Source organism: Hemibagrus wyckioides, linkage group LG11, assembly GCF_019097595.1.
Source record: "Hemibagrus wyckioides isolate EC202008001 linkage group LG11, SWU_Hwy_1.0, whole genome shotgun sequence".
Lineage (NCBI taxonomy): Eukaryota > Metazoa > Chordata > Actinopteri > Siluriformes > Bagridae > Hemibagrus > Hemibagrus wyckioides.
Genome location: NC_080720.1, coordinates 28,202,929 through 28,226,118, shown reverse-complemented (window position 1 = coordinate 28,226,118; position 23,190 = coordinate 28,202,929). Strand labels below are relative to the sequence as shown.

General features: G+C 41.1%; 1 protein-coding gene across 1 annotated transcript; it reads right to left on the bottom strand.

The window, feature by feature from the left end:
- Positions 1–3,351: 3,351 nt before the first annotated feature.
- srp68 (signal recognition particle 68) lies at positions 3,352–22,467 on the bottom strand. Its single transcript, XM_058402529.1, has 16 exons — positions 22,309–22,467; positions 21,728–21,794; positions 21,213–21,326; positions 20,277–20,472; positions 18,013–18,095; positions 17,441–17,550; positions 15,637–15,719; positions 14,823–14,963; positions 10,261–10,359; positions 10,088–10,155; positions 9,242–9,395; positions 8,684–8,778; positions 8,256–8,385; positions 7,457–7,532; positions 7,277–7,329; positions 3,352–5,683 (listed from the first exon to the last, which is right to left on the bottom strand). Exons 1-16 carry the CDS (start codon positions 22,394–22,396, stop codon positions 5,456–5,458), a joined length of 1,785 nt encoding a protein of 594 aa, XP_058258512.1. The 5' UTR covers positions 22,397–22,467; the 3' UTR covers positions 3,352–5,455.
- Between the last annotated feature and the right edge of the window lie 723 nt (positions 22,468–23,190).

The window sequence follows — 23,190 nt, the reverse complement described above, 5'->3', positions numbered from 1 at the left end:
ATTGCTTCCTAAAAATATTTGCAAATTAGTTTAAATCAAACTCCTCCTGTTTATCCAGTGAAGGTATGCTAATCTCCGGATGCTATTCTAGACCATTATGAAACATAAACTAATTTCTTTTTTAGCCAATGATAAATGTTCAAGGAAATAACCGTAGAAGATGTTGAGGTTCTCTTTGGGAGAGACACGCTTGGACAGGATTAGGAACGAGTACATCAGAGGGACAGCTCATGTTGGACGTTTGGGGGACAAAGTTAGGGAGGACAGATTAAGATGGTTTGGACATGTCCAGAGGAGGGAGAGTGAGTATATTGGTAGGAGAATGTTGGACATGGAGCTGCCAGGAGGGGGCAAAGAGGAAGGCCAAAGAGGAAGTATATGGATGTAAAAAATGAGGATATGAAGCTAGTGGGTGCAAGTGTTGAGGATGCAGAAGATAGGGATAGGTGGAGAGAGATGATTCACTGTGGTGACCCCTGAAGGGAAAAGCTGAATGATGATGATGATGATGATGATGATGAAGGAGGAGGAGGAAGAGGAGAAGGAGAAGAAGGAGAAGAAGAAGAAGAAGAAGAACCAGACCTCCACTATTAAAAAATGGACATTGCTTACTTAAACAAAAGCCAAACCTAAACCTCGGTATCCATTAATAATTCCACACCATCTAGTACAATACACAAAAAGGAAACCTGGTAAACTCCAGTGACTCTGTGGATGACTTCAAAAACTCCAGACTCCAATTCATCTTCAGCCAGAAAGCTTTTTTAACAGTTTTTCATTTTCTCAATCAACCAGTTACAAAAAAAATGCAGTTTAATTCTTGTCTAAATCAAACTTCCCCTTTAATCAGAGCTCCCGAGACCCTCCATTAAGAGAGCCAAAGCTAGTAGGGAATCAGTGAGCTAAGCAGCTACTTTCATTCCTGCACACAGTCTACCTTGAACAACTCCATTTTTCATTGCCAGCATTTTTAAATGGAGTATTTGTTCAAAGGCACCCATGACATGCTGTTACCATGATAGCTAAGGAGTCTGTTTGCTCAGAGGATGCCTTCTTGGGGTGTGTCGCCTACCTGTCTACTATTTGTCAGAGCTGCACATTCTCACTTGTTAATCTGGCACCCACAATTTAGACGGTTAGGCTAAATTGCCCCTAAGTGTGACTTAACCCTGTAAATGTCTTTACTTGGTGCCCTAGATTCCATTCGGGGTAAATTTCCACCTTGCCTCGACTCGGTCTCCACTGCATGTCTGATCAGGATGAAGTGATGAATGAATGAATAAACTCAAGTCTTTTAGCAGATGAAGTAGAATTTGGTGGAAAATACAACAAAATGTAGCTAGCAGAATGCATACAGGATGGCTACGTATAAATGTCTCAACAAAATGAATAAAATATAGCATCTGATACTTACTCTAACTACAAATAATAACCGGCTGTTATATTATTTTCTCCTGTGTGCTGCTGAAAACATGCTAGCATTCGATTCACAAGCTAGCTAATCAGCATGAAGGATACTGCAGATCATATTAAAACAAAACAAAAAACAAAACAAAACACTTCAAGCAACTAGTAAACAAACTTTAATGGCTTTTCTAATTACTGCTTCTCCCTTTTCCTCGCCGACAAGTCATTTGGAAGAAATGTTGCAGCTAATGCGCTAGAAAATACTTCCGGCTGCTTGCCAGTTTTTTGTTATTAAATTGTTGAATAAAATCTTATTCTACTTTCTTATTAATAAATGTAGTGTGTGTATAGTATATTTAAATGATTGTAAAAAAAAAAACTATAAGGTGCACAATTTATTTGGAATGGGATGGCAATCTATCACAGGACACCGCACACACACACGGGGGCCATGTCCATCTAACGGCATGTTTTTGCCAGGGGGAGGAAACCGGGGAACCCAGAGGAAACCTACACAGAATCTTAGCGTGAACAGTAACCCAAGCTCAGGATCGAACCTTGGACCTGCTGTGCCGCTCATGTTTGTTGTCTCAAAAAGAATGCTAGTTGTACAATTATGCTAGCTATACCTAACACAAATTTTTTTTTGTAAACGTAGAATTTCATCCTGATCATCTTTTTTTCCTCCGTTTATTCCCAATGCATGACATACATTTTTTTTTATAACAAGCAGAACAGCATTCATGCCGTCTCACTCACACGAGAATCGAATGAATGTCTTAACATTCTCGCCAGAACTGGTTGTACCGTGCAGGAGAGCCTCGGATGCTGATTGTGGCTGTTTTAGATATACGAGTCAGCTTCCAGAGTTGACTGAAGATGGCTAATTTACGATTGCATTATGTACCGATTCTACCCATCAGAGTATAAGGAAGCCTTTCATATTCCGAATCCTTATTTCGTGCATTATCCTTGCAGACATCTGTGTTTTTGCATAGGCATCAGATTGTGTGTGTGTGGTGGTGTGTGTATGTTGGTTTGCCTCAGGCCCAGAATTCATCTTGGCAGCTATCTGTGTTATGTTGTGGAATGTGTATAATGTGTGTCTTAGGCCACTGTGATAAAGATCTCTGGTGGAATTCTGGGAGGGGAATCAGAAAAATGAGACAGTCAAGGAAGGTAAAAATGCAAACAATGTGCACACACACACATATAGACAGACAACCACACACACTCACTCCTATGGGCGATTTAGAATTACCAATCAACCTATTGTACGTTTTTGGACCGTGGGAGGAAACCGGAGTAAACCCACGGAGGCACGGGGAGAACACGCAAACTCCACACAGAAAGGCCCCTGTCTGTTCGAACCCAGGACCTTCTTGCTGTGAGGCAACTGTGCTGCCCTCTAAGCAACTGTGCTGCCCCTTACTCCAGTTCAGTAGTCTAGTCATTACTGAATGGTCTCTCAGGTGTGTTAGATGGACAATCCACACGCTAAAGATAGAAAAGGAAGCAACACTAAGTTTGATTTAAAGCTAACAGCTAGTGCACTTTGACATTGTGCCATTGGGGCAGTTTGTACTCCAATATTGGTTCAAGTACAAGTTGACTTTCTAATATAACAAACATTAGACACCTCAGAGATCAGCAGCTACCTACTAGTATCTGTTTTGTCTAAAATTCTTGACTGTAGACAATCACCTGTCTCCTTTTCTTCTGTGAGATCCTTAACAGTCTGGCTTCATCTTGGATGACGTCTATTAGAAGGAGATCCCAGTTAGTGTGTAAGCAGGAGACTGAATTAAAAGCTTTAACTAATTGCTTAGGAATAAAAGTAGTATTAAATTGCCTTTTTCCAGATGTGTCGTCAATTTCAGTACATCGCTGTCGGAATTTATTTCCACCCAGTTGATACCATCAGAATAAAACACCATTCACTGCTTCTTCATTTATAGTTTATTCTTCTTTCTTTCTTTTTTTAAAATTTTTATTAGGAGCACTCAAACCAACTTTCATTTCATGGATCAACTCGCTGACAAAAACCATTTCAGCCGTTCAGCTCCGTCTTCCTATCTTTGCCACCATTTCTCTCCGTAAAACAATTATTAAAAAGAACCGAAAATAAATCGGGTACAACAAGTAAGCCAGAAATGATCAATAACGTAAAATAAAATAGAAATAGCGGATGAGACGAGTAGAGATGAAGTGTTGAGATGCAAAAACGGCAGCAGAGGTTTGCTTTGGTACGAGTCGGTACGAGCGACAGCAGCACCTGGCTATAGTCACGCTCCAGAGAGAGACCAGTAAACTTAGTAGTCATGTCGTGTGTGTGTGGGGGAAATGTTACGTTGCCTCAGGAGGCTCTCAAACGTGAGGATTGAGTGAACCTGTATGACTACTAGAACCTAGGAAAAAGGATTTCCTCCCTGCTTCTGGTCATCTACTGAAACCAGTCATTAAAGAACATGCAAACTGCGTACAAAATGAATAATGATTTTCCAAAGTAAATGTTACAGATTATCGGTTCATCTACAGGTCTACAAATTACACACAATGACTGAGGAGAGTGATTTTAAAAACACTCCATTCCATACAAACATTTTTTTAACCATGTCCATGGTGCCAGTGTTGATTTTCTGTATTGATCTGGCATCATTCAATGCTCTTCTACTGGCTACCAAATCAGTTCATTTCCAGCATGTAAAATGAACTGAAAATGAGGTGGGATTTAAAAGTAATATAGTTGTCAAATGTTTACCGCAACCATAAATCAGTGGTCTGCGTAGGACTGGCGAATGCAGTGATTAGGGATGCATCGATACCGGTACTGGTATTATAACTCCTTTATAAAAAGAAAGAAAGATAAACAAAAACACGATGACCTGGATCGCCGTGCTAAGAAGAGAAATCATCTGGACTTCTTCAGTTAATGATGACAAACTGCGCCTATCAGGATTCATCATCTTCCTAGGACACAAGCGTCCAGATAAATGTTTAAATATCGTCTTTAACAGAGAGTTCGACCTGTGCATGCAGAGCAGAACCGACATTTAGTAAGAATATTTGATTTAACTCTTTATAGAGAGCACAAGAGATTTTACTGCTCTGTTTCCATTATGCTTCAATTGCTTAATACTGACTATACAGGTTACTCATTCTGGTATTTGTGTCAAGAAATACCCCGATGCACGTACTAGTATTCGATCTAGGGAGGAAAAAGAAAGACAGACAGACAGACAGATATCGATGCATCCCTAGTGCTATATTTAAGCTGTATGTAAACGATTAATGATTAAGATGGTAAAAAAAAAAAACCATCCTCCGTTTTGGTTTTTTAATGCCGTGGACCAGCACCGGCTCTGTGATGGTGGAACAGGGTCTGAGAGTCCTTTTCATGTTTTGCTGAATGATCAACATGCCAGTTATATCAGTTCCAGATGCAGACTGACAAGCTGCCGCTTCCTGGTTTTCTATATCTAGTGTACATTTTTCTGTAGCTGTGAAACAATGGCTTACTTGTGTATTTAACCTGGTCAGTTTTTTTAAAACGAAACAAACTTCTTTAAAGGATACTAAATTAATACCTTTTTTTTTGCACTAAATGAAGAAAAGAGACATGGACCCTTGAGCTTGGAATAGTCCGAAATTGCCCCTGAACCCTTGTGCCCTGCGCCCTTCTTGCATAAATAAAACAGATCTAGACGATGTGGTAGAACCCACTATGAATATGAGTTCAATACCACTACTACACACACACACTAGTGTTCTTCTCTCCCAGACCTACACGGCCACATTTCTGTACACAAAAGCGCTTTCCTTGTTCACCGCACACAATACAACCACATTGTGTTTGCCGAAGCTTTGGTGAATCAGGTAAACCCTGCGCCGTGCACATCTGTGACCTCTCAGGTCACGGAGCGAAGGACACGGACAACTGATTTCAGAAGAACATGACGGACAGACAGGGAAGGGATTAAGGGAGCAAGTCCAGATCGAGCTCTGACTCCCTCCAGCTCTCAGGTACGAGGCCCGGCGAAGCCTCGATTTAGCTGCCGAAGCCGAAGATGCCCTTGATGTAGCCGGTGAGGCCGCCCTTGCCCTTCTGCTCCACCTTGTCGTCCAGCGGTGGGAAGGCCACGTGGTTGAGGGCCAGGTCGAAGAACAGAGGCTTGCACGGGATTGGCTGGAAGTCCGGCGGGAACTGGACAAGATTGGGCTGCTTGCCGAGGAGGGATGGGTCGAGATGGAAAGTGTCCAATCGCTCAGAGAGAGGCTGAGGAAGAATAATGATAGAAGGATAGAAGAGTTTAAGAGTTCATCCATTAGGGCTAATATGTAATAAACAGATACCGAAAAGATTTACACTTCCCAAGCTCCATAAAATTTTAGCAGTGGATAATAAATCCACTACTGACATTTCAATACTGTACTGTAATGATTATTAATCCCACTAGATGACAGGTTCCCTTTTAAATCTGTTTCCTCTGAAGGTTTCTTTGCTCATTAAATCTAAACATACATCCAGAATACTGACTTAACTAGGCTTACATTCAAGACTTATGGGTAACACATTACTAGTTTCTGGAGCAGTGCCATGAACTTAATTCGTAATGTAAACATAAAAAAAAAAGTCAGAATTATGGGTTTTGTGTCAGGGATTTGGAAAGATCTGGCAGGGCAGATTTGTGAACACCAATACATTTGTGTGGGAGTGAGTATGAAACCTGTCAGAGATGCCAGTTCAGGGTGTGTCTCTCATCCATGAGTGGTTTCTATTGTAGCTCAGCAATGCTTTACGCCTTCAATAGATTATCGAGGATGCCCGTTTAATTGTAAACATTTAATAGGGAGGAATTTGACGTCAGCTGATTGTCTATTGGTCCACATCACCTGGACATAATGATTAGGCTCGAAGGGCTGGAGTGAGCTTTCACCCTAGAAACAACAAACTTGGTAACTAAAGCTCCAAGACAAATAAAACGTATATGACCATGACTACCTTGGGCTTTCTTTAATTGTTGACAGAGCAAATGATGGAAGTGGTTTGTTGGTCAACGAATGTATCCAGGTTTTAGTTAGGGATCAAAAAAAAAAAAAATCTATTCATTTTGCTTTTCGCTCATCAGACACCTAGTAGCATTTCCGCACACAAAATTATAGCTGTTTGTTCCAGTTTACAGTATTCCTCACAGGCTGTATTCATGCTGTGGTCTAAAAAGGGCGTGTCTGCTTCAGTAATCCGTCATACTGAGAATACGTTCAAGGTAATGGACTGTGAAGGAACAGTGCAGGAAAAGAAACGGAAATGTAAACATGAGCCACGGCCAGATATTAGACGAGGTGAAGGGTTGTTGACATCAAAACAGAGACAGACAGAACAGTTCACCCGATGAGACGCAGCACACCACACTGGAACCCTGCCCTGTAGCAGCATCCTACGCATATCTGTGTCTTTAACACACTGAGGTCTGCCTTGCAACATTCCACTGAGCTCCACCTCTTTATAGTAAATGTTAGTGGTTGTGTGTGTGTTTTTAAGAATTACAAATGGTCATAAAAAAAGTTTTCCGTGGTTTTGGGGTAGATTATAGTAGATTAGCATGAATTCCATGTTTAGGGCTGGTTTGGAGACAGATGTACTGGTTGACAGCTAAATCCTCTCATAACCGTATTCACATAATCACTTCTGTGGTTTGTAACACACTGTGTGGTTTTAGTGGTTTGTATCACACACTCTGAGTGGCTATTTACTGTAGCCCTGTTTATTCTATGCGGTTTAGAGTAATGGTATTACTTGAAGAAATTGTGAAAACGTCATAGTTGGGACCACTGATGGATGGAGAATAGTTTCTGGACTGTTTCTTACCGAGTTATCTTTGACCTGCTGCTGAGCAGAAGCTTCAGTCACGTCGTCTTTATCTAAAAAAAAACCACACACACACAGAGAATAAGTCACAAGACAGAAACTTCATATATTTAATACGCACAGGATACATCCCCTTTTCTAATCCAGAGCAGAGCAATGCTCATTGAGATGAAGACCTACCCAAAATGGCTGCTGCCTGAAGGGAGTATTTCTCCGAGTTGACTTCGGCTATGAGTTCCTGAACATCCGGAAGATCCTTGTGACAGTGACACAAAGAAAGTTTAAGAAAAAGTAAGGCAATGGCATTCTTATCATATCACATCGCACCTCACACCTACAAAAATGAAAGAAAGAAAAAGAGAAACCCGTCAACTAGTAAAAGTGTCATTCATATTTTTATACAAAAGGAATCAGCACCTCGTGACCAATCAGAATCGAGCATTCAACAACGCTGTTGTATAAAAGATTTGACTTTATTTCAGGTTAAACAAAAGGTTGATCTTTTTCTTTTCTTACTAGTATAATAAACGTGGAAAATGAATGAATGAATGAATTGTTTAAGCCAATGTATCAGAACAAGTGTAGCTGGAAAAACACCAAGATGAAAATGTGTCTGAATTTGGATTAACTACTTGTCAGTCATTTTATAGACACACCCCCAATGCAATTCGGGACAGTTTTGCATGTTTATATGGCACGAGTTGCAACTTAAAAACTAATGTTATGTCTGCAATGCTAACTGCAGTCGAACCACCCTAGGATTTGGGGGGTGGAGCTTGTGTACATGGTCAGGAATGGGGGTATTTTAAAGGAGTAATCCACCCAAGCCTTACAAATACAGTATAAACACATTCTCTTAGCTTTCTTTTTACATTAATAAACTAGCTCCATGTTGTCTTGTTTTGATACATCAAGTCTTTCCAAGTACACAAGGCCATTTGTGTCAGAAGACAGAAGTTAGTACGGTGTAAAGTTGTACCTTGAGGCTGTTATTGAGATTTTTGGCCTTGGACTGGACCTCTTTGGCGTATTTCAGCACTCTTTCGTACAGAACCAACGCCTCGCTCCACTTCTTTACCACCACGTATGACTGGGCGATGAAGAAGCACCTGCACACGAACGAGAAAGAGTCAGATAGAGACAGAGTCTTTATGTGTACTAAAGACAAAAAGGCGCGTTTCCGGTGTGCAGCAAATCTGAACCTTCTTGGAATTTCAACAAACGTGGTGGCGGAATTCCAGAAATGTGCTGGCATAATGCTTACTTACAGTTAAGGCTAGATAACACAGTGAGGGTGTGTCAGTAATGAGAGTGCCCATGCACACACACACACACACATATACACATATATATACACATACATACACACACACACACACACGTGTGCATATACACACATGTACACACCTGTAAGCCTTGTAGACCAGTGTCTTAAGGGCCACCTCTTTCTGGAAGGCATGATCCTCTTCCAAACCCTGCAGAGTAGACAGCTCTGCCAGGCTCTGCGCCCCAAAAAAGACAGATTAAAAAGAACAAAAAAAGTGGAAAATTACCCATGAGGACAATAGAGAAATAATGTCACATTCTAATGCGTCAGATGAAGTGAATTGACCCGGGTTTCTGATCTAATGAAGAAATGATCTAGAAAAGTTTAAAATCATTTGGGGTCAATTAGAATGTTCACTGTGTAAAACAGGAAAACGGTCAGTGGGAAGTCTGAGTATTGCTGACCATGTAATCAAGACGTTATAGTCTGATATAACTTAAAAGCGAATAAATGTTCCACTATGTAACTGATTTGTAATGATGTCTGTTAATAAAAGGTGACCAATTAATTTATTTTAAAAGTCCAAATTCAACCATTTGTTCCTGCCAGGTCACAGCAATGCAGGTAAAGCTGTAGGACAGGTAGGTATTTTTGTTATGGTACTCTGTGTGTGTGTGTGTGTGTGTGTGTGTGTGTACCTGCAGAATAATATCGTAAAGCCGGATCAGGTCTTGGGGTCGTGGTCCTCTCTTGTTCTCATCTGTCTGTGGCTCCTTCAGTTTGGCCTGCAGTGCCCGAGCCATGCTCTCATTCCTCTTCACCACCGTCCACAACTTTATATAGGTAAGGTAGCTGCATGCGCACACACACACACACACACACACACACACACACACATTTAATATACTTTCACAGTAAAGGCATTGTAGCAAGTTCAAGCACACACCCACAGAAAGATGCTCCATGGTTTTAATTTGTAGGTAGACAGACAGACAGAAAGAAGTGTAGATAGATAGATAGACAGATAGATAGATCGAAGTGTGTATAGATAGATAGATAGATAGATCGAAGTGTGTATAGATAGATAGAGATAGATAGAGATAGATAGATAGATAGATAGATAGATAGATAGATAGATAGATAGATAGATAGATAGATAGATAGATAGATAGACGGACGCATCCTTTGGGAGTTCTCTTTTCACTCTACATATTTTCAAATATAAAGCTATGGCAGAGTTTTTTTTTTTTTTTTGTAATGCTAATATAACATTGGAGCTGTTTAACACTGGATCTTAGTGGATGTGAAATCTTAAGAAGTTTGGAAATCACAAACACACAGCAACAAGTTATGCATAAAGACAAATAAAATATCTTCCCCTGCTGTCGGATCTCTAAAACCCTCTCTAAAACTGATTTCAAGTCTTCTCTCACTCTTTGTTGCTGGGGTCTTGAAAGAGCTCTTGAAAGTAAATATGAACCACACGAATACCTTTTACCAAACAGAGCAATGATATACACACATTCAGGGAGGAAAACACTAACCTGTGCAGGTATTGCAGGTTGGAGACCTTTCCGCTCTCTGCACTGTCCGCAGCTCTCTCTCTCTGCTTCTGTTAAGAGTCAACAACACGAACGTTTCTGAATTCTGTGGTCCATCAATTATTCCCTCCATGATGCCAGTATGTGTATGCTGAGAAGCAGCGTGCTTTTCTTACCACGTCAGTGCGCAGCTCCTCTCTCACGGCCTGGATGGTGTCTCTGCACTCGGCCAACAGGGTCTCATACAGGCGCTCTTTCGTCTCGTCATTGGCTGCCTGACCGAGAAATGGACAGATGTACGTATTGCATGAGCCATTACACAGGGCATCATCATCATGCTATAGAATAACTGAAGGAAATAAACACGCATTTATCTTTGCTGATGGTGAAGTGTGAATAAGAAGGTTGGAGATGTTTTGTTTTTGGTCTTCAGTATGGAAAATGGTGCTTCATAGCTCATATATGAGAAAAAAGGAGAGCATGACAAAAAAAAAAAAAAATCTAATCATTGAAAAAGTGAAAGTATACAGTGTTGAATTCTCGATTCTGATTGGTGAGAACGTGGGCTCATCCATCATAACAGCACCTCAGACATGGATTCTGGCTGCTAGGCAAATCCTAGGTTTATAATAATTGCTTATTCTAATGATTGTTACTATGGTAACAGCATACATGGTGTCCCGAGTCCCCTGAGGTACACTATAGGCTTTGAACCCTGTGTAGGATAAATGGATGGATTGCAGGACATGCTGTTACAGGAAAATAAGCAACAACAGGATTGTGTGATGCACCGTTTCTACGCCACAGCAGCTTCCCCAAAGATTCAGAGTGGCACATGGTACTGGCCAACCCATCACAATTGCACAGAGACACATACTACGGTCACATTTAGAAAGGCTAATCAGCTTACAATGCATGTCACTGGACTGGGGGGAAGAAACCTGATTAACTGGAGGACATCCTCACAGCATGGGGAGAACATGCAAACTCAGGACTTGAACTCCAACCCCTGAGGAACTTTAATAATAACTTTTATATCAAGTATAACCCTCCCCAGCCTCCTTGTGGTCCAGCGGCAGGATCCCGCGTTCGATTCCTGGGCAGGACGCTAATCCAGCCACTGAAGAGTTAAACTCTCAGTGCCGGTCCCAAGTCCGGATTAAATGGGAGGCCAAAATTGAAACAAATGTGCAAACCAAATGTGGCGACCCCAAACATAAAGCAGCCGAAAGAACAACTACAACATCAAGTAAACACCCTGTTTTTGGAAAGGGATTGGTTTTGTTGAGCAAGCATTTAAAGATGAAAGCATCCTTTCTGTAAAGTTCTAAGGATTCTGTTTCAGAGAGTGCCTCACCCTCCTCCTTCAAACAGGTCCGGTTCAAGGAATTTGAACTCTCAGAATTTAAATTTCTTGAAATCTATCTTGCAACTTTCCACTAGGGCAGAACCTGAAACACCGAGAGCGCCCGGACCGAGGCTGCATGCTGAAAAGACCGAAGAAAATAAATCACACAGTAATACGTGTGAGTCACGGCTTGGAAGAGGTATCCGATCACTCGGATAAGAGCTTGCGCTGACAGCAGTGGTGTTTAACTATGCTGTTCTTACACAATATGATCTTCATATGCAAAAATCACACCCCAGCTGACACTTCAGATAAGTGTTAAGCCACTCGTGAGCCGAGGCTGTAAGCACTTGAATTAGACACGGACGTGTTTAGTGAGAGATAAATCTTGAACAAAAGAAGGATATGAAGGCTGCTGGGGGAGACAAATGAGTGTGCATTCTAACATACTGTGAGCTGACAACACACACACACACACACTAATCTGAACACAGCACACATTTATACAGGCGTATATATAATTTCCTTCACCATTTATATTCAATCATAGAGGAAACGCATTCAGACGCAAGAGAAAGATCCTGTGCCACCCTAACGTTGATTCTTTTCCAATAAGAGCATGCCCCCAAGTGTTTTATTCCACTTACACCGCCATTTTAGATTTTTAAACACGATGTACTTTTTAATCCGTTTAGTGCGATATTTACAGCTGTTGAAAGTCAATGGACCCATACCTGTTATTACTCACGTTATAACCATTCTTTCACCCAAATCTCTCTCTATCTTTTTGTTAAGCTGGTCAGAAAAATGCAGCTTTGTCACGTTACTGAGAAACCACAAATCCCTCTGATCTGAAGACACTCCCATTTCGGAAAACTTTAACCCTGACAATCTTAAAAAAAAAACACAGACATTTGACACTCCTTCCAAACATTTTACATAATTATTTCCTGACATGATTATTTAATGAATGGGTATGTGGCTCGTTGCCACGCATGTCCATGTATTAGTTGTTACTATAGAAACAATAATGCCATCGTTAGACGGAGGCGGGGCTTGCGATCAATCGTCCAGTTACCGACTAGACTGGAAAAATGTCACGAAAATGTCATTAAAAAAACCCTACAAACCCTAAATTCTTTAAATACTCAGGTAAAACTACTGCACAATGCTGTAGACCCCGCCCCCTTTTTTCCCCACCTGCCTTTACATTCTGACGCCTTCAACATGTTAGGCGTTTACATTTCAGGACGCAATAACCTCTATATAATACATGGTCAATTTTCTCTCATCTTGTCTTCAGTCCCTTAAACTATTACAGCCATCTATACACTCTGTCTGTGCGCTCACCTTTTCATTAAAGATTATCCAGGATACTGTTCTGGTGTAATAACAGTGTATATAGAGATTTATTTTTCCATTCCCATGTACATCGTGTGTGTGTTTGTTTTCTGTATCATTAAAACAGTGTTTGGTTGTTCTATTATTTACACGTCATACATTTGGGCAAGTAACACCTATGAATTGTTGGAGCCATAACTTGGGTTTACAAAAGAATTAAATTAGAACATGTGATTATGACTGTCACTATAACGTGCACACACACACACACACACACACACACACACACCGATGGGTTGTGGTCAGGTGTGTCACACATCCACCTTGGTAACACCTCACAACGGTAACAAAGACTGGGGGAACCAGTTCCTTAACCGGAAAGAGGGGAGAATGTGTGTGTGTGTGTGTGAGAGAGAGATTTTTCCATAGGGCTTCAAGTTTTATTGCCAGCTATGAACATTCTTCTTTCTTCTTCTTTTTTTCTTTCTTTTGGAAACTCCTTCCTCAACCTCTCCTTACTGAAAACTGCATCACATCAAAGATTGCATGTTTTTTGCGTTGAATAAAACCCCTCATTGCCCCTCCACGCCATTTCCCCCCCTCTCCCTTAATGCACTACAGCTACCAATCACGTCTTTTTGACCTGCTGCTCATTCTGGGTCACAGGTCAGTAATGAAACACACTCGTCTTCTACAATACATCAGCTCACAGACACCCATGATCCCTGTGATTGACAGGGCAGAGAGAGAGACTGAGTATGCAACACTAATATCGAATACGTTACGTATTCTGTAGTAAGAAAGCGTGGGAGTTGAATTATATCCAGTACTACAGTCAGAGCTGCTGCTGTAGAAAATTAATCAACGCTGGCTCACCAATCAGATCTGAGAATTCGGACACTGTGGCTAGCTCGGTGTCATGGGCAGGGCATTATGTAACTGGGCTGGGACATGACTAAAAGGCAATAATTAACACAGGCTTGCTGGACTGGTCCTGTACCTGGAGATTCATAGGCAAAAATGTGCAATTAATCACTCAAAACTCAAACACGAGACACTGACCACAATATATTCCCTTTCCTGACCCACTTGGACAAGTTTCTGCACCGATCAAAGAACCTGGAACTGATTGGCAGCGTGAAGTGGGGTGTAGAGTGCATGCAGAATGCAGTTTAATGGTGACAGAGCAGCATGCCACGAGTCTGGGGAGTGACACGGGTGTGGTAGATACTAATTTACACCCACAATCACATACCAAAGACACGACCAAAACACATCAGTGTGATGGAGAGCTCCCCCATGTGGAAGGAGCAGATACATTCCCTGTGTAACAAGACCACTGTGTTTGATTTTCTATCATTTCTATTGATTGGTGAGTTTTAGCATTCTTGACCAGCAAGAACGCTGGTTATGATCATTTACTCACCGCATCGTTAGGGAAAATTAGCATTCATTTTTATCAGCAGTGAAATTAAAGCGAATTACAAGATTACAGAATCAAGGCTCGATATAAAATGACTTCATTTTGCGAGTGTGTGTCAATGATTATTATAATGACCCTATAATAAGACCTATAATGACTAGATGTGAATTTTTTATTTTTTTTTTAAAAAAGAAAAAATTGATGTCCATAAAATACGAAAAAAATAAAGAAATACGAACAGTGGAAAAAAGCATGGAGGAAAAAAACAAAAAAATTTTTTTTAAATATTTCAAAAAATAAAGCTATTGAGAAAAGTATAAAAAGGTTTAAAAATGCATAATAAAAAAAAAATATGGGATGAACTGACCGTTGCTTAGATATACAAATGTATGGTGTTAATAGTAGCTGACCAAAATAATAATTATTTTTTAAACAATGGCATTCTTTACCAGTCTATATCCAATAATCTGGAATTTATGTGAAATCCACATCAATAGATTTCCTATTTTATGTAATTTCTGTGGTACAGAAAAAAATAATGAGGTCTGGAGTGCTTAATGATAAAGCATGTGTGTTTAAACATTTACATACATGATAAGTGTGTGTGTGTGATCATTAGTCCTAACCTGTGCGATGGCAGCCTCGTTATCAGCCAGCCCAAGGAGAAAGATCCGGGCTTTATCGATTTTAACAGGAACGGTGCGACCCCTCCACTCCACCTCACTCATGGTGGCCGCCTGCTTTGCTCGCGTCTGAGTGAGCAGAGCCTGGATAAAGAAAGTAGAGCCATATATTATAGGATCCATAACCTTCATTACAATCTGCTTTTAGAGTAGTTATTACTACAGCATCCGCCAGCTGCAAAGCTTTCTCCCAAGCAACTCCAAAAAGCTTGTACATGTGTCCTGAATTGTCATATAGAACTTCTGCCATGAAACCTAAGGTACATCATCAGAGCTTAAATTATAGAGCTTTCCATTGGCATATTTCTAATAAGCAGGGTTTTACTAAGAGGAGATCTTAAAGCACCATCTCCAGACAGACAAACCTGCTCACCGAGGAGAGATTTTTAAACCATAGCTAGCTGAAGAGAGCAGTGATGCTATAAGAACAGCCACAATGTGCTGACCTGAAAGAAAAAGGCAACTCTATCCGTCTCTCTATATGTATAATATCAAGAATTACATACTGTTTGTTTAGCGTTGCATGCAATATTGTCAATAAACAACAATAAACATTAATATTTTAATGGAACAAGGAATTCCCTGCTTCTCTTATTTTCTCTCTTCAAGGAAAGAAGACAACAGTAGAAGCCTGTTTCAGACACAAGCTTTCACAGACTGTCTCTGCTCACACGTGATCCGTCTCATCACTGGTTTTAGGAATGTCTTAATTCCACAGGAATACATAACCAGACAGTGTTAACATCTGGTGTCTGACCTCAAGCTTCTCAGCCATCATGCCTCCGCCTCCTCCGGCATTGAGCCTCATCTGCATCAGGTCATTGATAGCATTCTGGTCACCTTTAAATAAAGGAAATACAAATCAGCCAGAGTTAGTGTGTGTCAGAGGCAGTATGGCTCTTAATGAGTCCGGTAATCATCGAAAGGTGTTCCAGCATTTAATGTCTGCCAACCTGAAAGCGAAATGATGAATCAGCTTCAGCGACATGCAGAAAAAAGTCTGCATACCAATGTGCTCATGGATTTTTTTGGTGTGCTTTAAATGCTCCACTTGAAACCCAATTAGGTGTTTTTCTATTGGGAAAAACTAACAAATTCAATCTTTTTACGAAACCAATATACGTTATCTATGCAAAGAACACAAGAGAATAGACTGGAACGGAGCAGAAAATAACAGAAAAAGGAATGAAATGGAAAGAAACTGATTGGAATAAAGGAAATGAAATTAAAGGGAAAATTAATGGAAAAGAAGTTCATTTCAGCAGATAGGGAAAAAATGAAATGAAGCGGAGAGAACTGGATGGAAATAGAAAGGACTGGAAGGGAACAAAAAGGAATGGAATAGAAATACATATAATGAGATAGAAAGTATAAAAATGGAAAAGAAAGAGAGCAAAGGGAATAGAATAGAATGAAAATGAAGGGAAAGGAATAAAAAGGGACTGAATAGACTGGAATGGAAGAGAATCGAATGAACAGAATGGAAAGGAATAGAAAGGAATTTAATAGACTGGAATGGAATCGGACAAACAGAAAAGAAAGGAATAGAATGGAATGGATGGGAATTTAAAGAAATTGAATAGACTGGAATGGGATAGAATGGAATAGATGGGAATGAATGAACAGAACAGAAAGGAATTGAATGGAGTGGATGGGAATAGAATAGAATAGAATAGAATAGAATAGAATAGAATAGAATAGAATAGAATAGAATAGAATGGAAAGGAATTGAAAAGAATCTATGGGAATAGAAGGAATATAATGGAATTGAATAGAATGGATGGGAATAGAAGGAATAGAATGGAATAGAAAGGAACTGAATAGACTGGAATGGAAGGGATTTGAACGAACAGAACACGAATAGAAAAGGAATTGAATAGTATGGATGAGAATAGAAGGATTAGTAAGGAATTGAATAGAATCTATGGGAATAGAAGGAATATAATGGAACTGAATAGTATGGATGGGAATAAAAAGGAATAGAATGGAATGGAAATGAATTCAATAGACTGGAATGGAACAGAATGGAAAGTAAGTGAATGAAACAGAATGGACAGGAATGGATAGAAATTGACCAGAAAGGAATGGACAGGAATACATTGGATCATATAACATACTGGTCAATATCTTCCACACTGCAGGACCAAAAGGAGTGGAATCAGGGAGTGGAGACTTATTCAGGCTGTGTTATTAAGTGTGGTATTTTTCATTACAGTAATCTCATGAGTAAGCGTTAGAGTTAAAAGTGGTGTTGGATCAGATCCAGGTATACATTCTGGACTTCTTGGTCTGCAGGAAGGACTATTATTAGAGAAATAATGCAGCACAACTAGCAGTAATGATAATGAGACGATGAGGATGACCTTGAAGATGAGATGAGGCTGTGAAAGCTCAGATATAATCACTGAGTAGATGCACAGATATAGAAATTAGTCAAATCACTGAACACCAGTACTGATGGTGAAGTCTGCATATACTCATTTAACATCAGATGTAATGGTGGTGTTTTTCTAATGACTGTGTAGAAGCAGTGTGTGTGTGTGTGTGTGTGTGTGTCTCACCGATGTTGTATGCACAGTAGCGGATGTTGGGCGAGATCTCCTCTACTCTCTGATGGTATAGTACAGCCTGCTCCTCAGTGAAGGCGCTCGCCAGCTTTAGGTAGATAGTCCTGGAAGGTCAACAGTCATTTAAACAATCACGCTATGAAAGTCCACTATTCTAAGACAAACTGTGCTTTCAAACCAAACACATCATACACTCGAGTAGTGAAAATACAGTTGCTAGGCAACTGATGCCAAAGTATACTCTAGCTAGGGATGATGCTAATGAAAGCACCGTGAAAGTGAGAACATGACAAATCAGTCAACATTTCCCTCAGAGGTGTGGGGGAATATTTAGATCGGCACTGAAACTAAAATCAACTGCAAGCTGAAATGAGCCTACATGGATATGACCGCAACGAAAAACTCTGGACTCCTGATGTTATCAACGGCAGAAGCTGGAAGATCATCTCAATCTCACACACACGCTGACCGGGACACTGTTTATATGTAGCACCTGATGCTCTCCAAGCCATGTATGATTAAACAGAAAATCCTGGAGCTGCTGTAGTATGAAAGGAACGACTTACTTGCATTTGTTGAAGGCCTCCATTGCAGATTTCCACTCCTGCATTTCAAACTGGACCATGCCGGTCAGGTAAGCAGAGTACGCCTGCACACAGGGGTCACACAACAGGCTGGACATTTTTATGCTGCATTCATAAGGTATAATATAATATGCTGCATGTAATAAATACTAATATTCAGAATAGTGATGGGTCAGTGCTGAGGAAAAAAATAAAGATTATGCAAAATAATACCACACAGACGGTGAGAAATCACTGGCCAGTCCCAGTACTTTGTGCTACATTAACACAATGGGCAAGCCTTCAATCCCCACACTCTTTACTAAACCCTGGGTGCCTGTACCTCAGGACTGACCACTGCATAAAGGGAACACCTCACAAGACCTGCTGTTTTTGGAGATGCTCTGACCCAGCCGTCTAGCCATCACTATTTGTCTTGTCAAATTCACTAACTTGCACTAGCCCATTATCCTGCTTTCAACAAATCAATTTTAAGAACTGGTGTAACTTCAGCTTCAGGAACTGGTCTATGTTTAGGTGTAATGCCCTACACGAGGAGGACATACTCAATGCTGTGACCAGACACAGCCTGTGCTTCTCAACACAGAACAGATGAGTACAGTGACTTTTCACCCACACACATCAATAGACAGGCGCACATCAACAGACACACACACAGGCACACACTGACAGATAGGTAGACAGACACACATCGACAGACAGATGGACAGATAGACAGACAGAGACACTGACAGACAGACAGACAGGCGCACATTGAAAGACAGACTGACAGAGAGACACTGACAGACAGACAGACGGACAGATAGACAGACAGACACACATCGACAGACAGACGGACAGAAGACAGACAGAGATACTGACAGACAGACAGACAGGTGCACAGCGACAGACAAACGAACAGATAGACAGACAGAGACTGACAGACAGACAGGTGCACACCAAAAGACAGACAGAGAGAAAAGCACACACACACACCAATAGACACATGCACACACAATGACACACGCACACACGCAATGGCACGCACACACAGACATACAGGCACACACTAACAGAGACACGCACATACACACAATGACAGACAGACAGGCACACACCAAAAGACAGACAGACAGGCGCGCACACACACACCCCAATAGACACATGCACACACACAATGACACGCACACAGACACAGGCACACACTAACAGACACGCACATACACACAATGACAAACACCGACAGAGACACACACAAACACAATGACGAACGGACACAAACACAGAGACAGACACACAGTTATGAGGAAACGATTTTCTAATCGAATCACGAGCCTAAGCATCACATCTGAGCTTTCTACTTCATTCTTCTAGTAAATGAGAGATATTTGGTCAGGCGAGGGTTCTGAATGACTTTGTAGAAACAGGGTAAATATAACGCACTGATAAAAGGAGAACAAAATGCCTCCGCTTTGTTCAGATCACTGCGGTTCAATGTAAACATCCCTTCTGTTCGACTGACTCGTCTACAAGGCCGTGCAGACGATGATTCAGCACGGGGGTTAGTCAGAATCAGTTCTGAAAGGGTAGAGTCATGTTTTCATATTTCTTCTGTTCGCAGACCAGCGTTATGGTGATCCGAGAGAAATCAGAAGGAAGTGTGATGATGGAAGAGCACGCATTTCAGCCAGAGCTTCGGAACGGGACGGCTGTTGCAAAAAACTGCACTCGGACTATAATCACGAATAACTATGCTTTCACGCCAGCGCACAACAAGTCACACTCTGCCATGTCATGACATCGTTATCCCTTGTGGGCGTGGCTTATCCTTATCCTAAGTCCTAACACTAAATACACAACAATTGTCTGCTGTAACGTCAATAATTTAGAATAATTTGTTTTATAGATATTTTCAAAAATCAGACCTGAACAGATCAGACCCGAAGCTGAGGCAGTCAAAAGTCAAAACTGGCCTGAGGCCGAATTTTTCATTCCCAGTTGGACTTCACCATCAAAGCTGAACTGAACTGAAAGCAAGAATATGACGATGGAAATATTGTTCCGGCCAAACTTAAAGCTCCATGTCAAAAACTCCCATTAGACATAAATCAGATTTGTTTTTAAACCTATTCATACCTTCTGCCTTCAGTCCGAAGCGCTGGCTACATGAGACTAGACTAGACTCAATCCTCCTCACTGGACACCTGACTCTCCTAGACATCATCATACTCAACATATCCATATTTACATGAGACTGCCATTTTTACCTGGGCCTCTAATTTGGTCTTGGCATCGACACGCTGGCTCTCGCACAGCTTCTCCAGCTTCTCTCCATGCTTGGCTGCTTTACGGAGACGTGCGAGGAGGTGGAAGCGTTTCCGTGGCTCGGTGTTGGCCTCCTGCTTCAGCTGCATGGCGTAACTCCACGCCCGCTCGGCTTCCATCACAACCAGCAACAGATATCTGTTGGCGGGAAAAATGAAAAGGAAACAAAATGTGTCGTCAATGTGGATCGTGAGCAGGAAAATAAAAGTAAATACAAATCACAAGAGCATAGAGGAGAGAGTATAGAAGCTGGAGTACAATATTACTGAGATACTTTTAGTCTTTTCTTTGAGCATGAATTAGAGTCTGGTCCTGGATTAAACCTGACATGCATCATTTAGCTTAGGATTTAATAAAGTAAACAATCCTGTGAGGTTCTCTGTTAGAGTAAAACAATCAGTGCAGAGTAGTGTGATAAACCCGAACATTGCTTAATTCCTGACAACAGCATGTCCCAGAGTGTTTTATTCCTGTGCAAAATGTATTAAAGAACGACACGACGCCACGTATCTATTTAGAGTAATAGCTAATGATTGGATCGTCAGAGAGACTGTTATTTTGTGTTATTACTTCACTTTAGAGCTGCTATAAACTGTAAGATACTGTTTCTTCAGTTACTCATTTCTGCTCTCTAATAAAACTCACATCAGACAAAATACACTGCATCAGATTTCTCTCCATGTTCGATGACCTTGATATCGTAGCTGTCATTATAACAGCCACTTCAATCCTGCATGACTGCACTTTATTCTTCTGAAGGGAGATGAAAAGGCTACAGTCTTTCATTCACTCACTGATTCACTTCCTGCCACTGTTAACGTCTGCTCACACTCCTCTCTCTTTCTCCGTACTACTGTTTTCAAGTGCCGTTAACTCACCGGTTGTCCGACAGGATCTCCACGGTCACCTTTTTGCCCGTGAACTTGTGCCGGTTGCCCATTCTGAAGCCCAGCGTCTTGCGCAGACGTCGCAGTCGTCGGGAGCAATATCCCCTGAGACAAAAGAAAGGAAAATAGAAAACGTTACACATCTTTGGGATTGACACGGTTGGACAGGATCAGGAACGAGTACATCAGAGGGACAGCTCATGTTGGACGTTTGAGGGACAAAGTCCAGATTAAGATGGTTTGGACATGTTCAGAGGAGGGAGAGTGAGTATATCGGTAGGAGAATGTTGGAGATGGAGCTGCCAGGCAGGAGGCAAAGAGGAAGGCCAAAGAGGAGGTAATAAATGAGGATATGAAGCTAGTGGGTGAGGATGCAGAAGATAGGGATAGGTGGAGAGAGATGATTCGCTGTGGTGACCCATGAAGGGAAAAACCGAAAGAACCACCATCAAACCCACCAGCTGTGTCACTTTAGAAAAGTAACCTGCCATGTGTGAAAGTCTCACCTGTAGCGCTGGTAGTCTCCATGCCTGAGTCCATGCTGCTGCTGGGAATCTTTTATTATCTGCAGGACTGGAAGAAGACGTTAAGAAAAAGCCAGGACGTACGACATGTCTGCCCTCATCTAATTATATGGGCATCCATACAATTACTACAGCTAAAACAAGGTCAACAATCTTACTGGATATGACGATTTTAAGGAATCTGAATGAACTACTTAATTATTCAAGGTTTTGTTGCTGGTCTCAGACTTCATTAAGAAAATCACTTACTTTAGCACAATATTAAGCGATGGCATTCTGTCAAAGTAATTAACAATATAAGCATTGAATTAGACCATGACTAATTGAATACTAATGACACGTATACTTAGCGTAAATCCTCATAGAGTTCCCATTAGACATATAGGGCACTAGGTAGGGTGCAGAAGTCAGCGCTGTGTGCAGCCTACGTAGTGCGCACTTGTAGGCAGCACGGGGACATTTGAAAGACAGCCGCAGGCATGCTGGCTAGCTAGTCGGCTAAACTACGAAAAGAACTGCATACATTCATTCACACAACACCGTCTTTCATTCGAGAAGGATACTTTCCAGAGCAAGGCCCTCGTCTATGGTGTTCTCCTTGTTTTCCTCCATCGATGGAGTTTTCGCTTCATTCGCCTTCTCTACGGCCATCTTTCCCCCCTCACTAGCTAGAACACGTCTCGTAAAAAAAGCGGATGTAGAAATTCTTTGAGCCGGAAATAGACATAGACACACACACACACACACACACACGAAAAGCGCAGAGGCGTGGTTTAGGAGAAAGTTATTTTCATCCCATTGACTACGCCGACAAATTTTACTATTTTAATTGTGTCGTGATGACATTTAATTAGTTTATATAAATCATATTAACTGAGAAATAGAAATAAAAGAAGCTTTCGCCTCATTGAGTAACGCGTCATGTGTAGTGCGGCAAGCTGATTGGACAGTCTAGATGTCTTTTTAGATTACTGTAGCAACCACGGACCTAATACGGAAACGTAAACCCTTCTGTACTATTAACCAATCATCAGGAGGAACGGAATACTACTAGCCAATCACAGATGAAGGGGTGGGGTTTGGTGGAACGCTGAAGAAAAACAAAACAAGCCAGGATTCCTTCTCGTTCTCAATTTGTTGCTGATTATATTCAATTCCTCATTATTTTATGGTGTGAAAAACCACGCAGAATACTTTAATTTATTTAATTTCTGACCTGTTCTTTTGTTTATGCTTCTTTAATCGATTTGTTGGTCCGTTTTCTTTGCACCGTTTCCTTTATTTCGCATTAAAGTGATGCAGCAGCGCTTTATTCTGTCTACATCTTTCTTTGACCAACCCGTACAATGTGATCAAACTCATCATGTTTCACATCTTCAATCAGACAGCAATTTTTAACGAGGCGATCCTTAACAGCAGTAACATCAACAACAAAATGGCTCTCA

Coding starts and splice junctions, on each gene's coding strand:
- srp68 (XM_058402529.1), bottom strand. CDS start 22,396: ATGGCCGTAGAGAAGGCGAATGAAGCGAAAACTCCATCGATGGAGGAA. Junction 17,551..18,012: donor GAGGCCTTCAACAAATGCAA/GTAAGTCGTTCC, acceptor TTGACCTTCCAG/GACTATCTACCTAAAGCTGG. Junction 9,396..10,087: donor AACCTGCAATACCTGCACAG/GTTAGTGTTTTC, acceptor GTGCGCATGCAG/CTACCTTACCTATATAAAGT.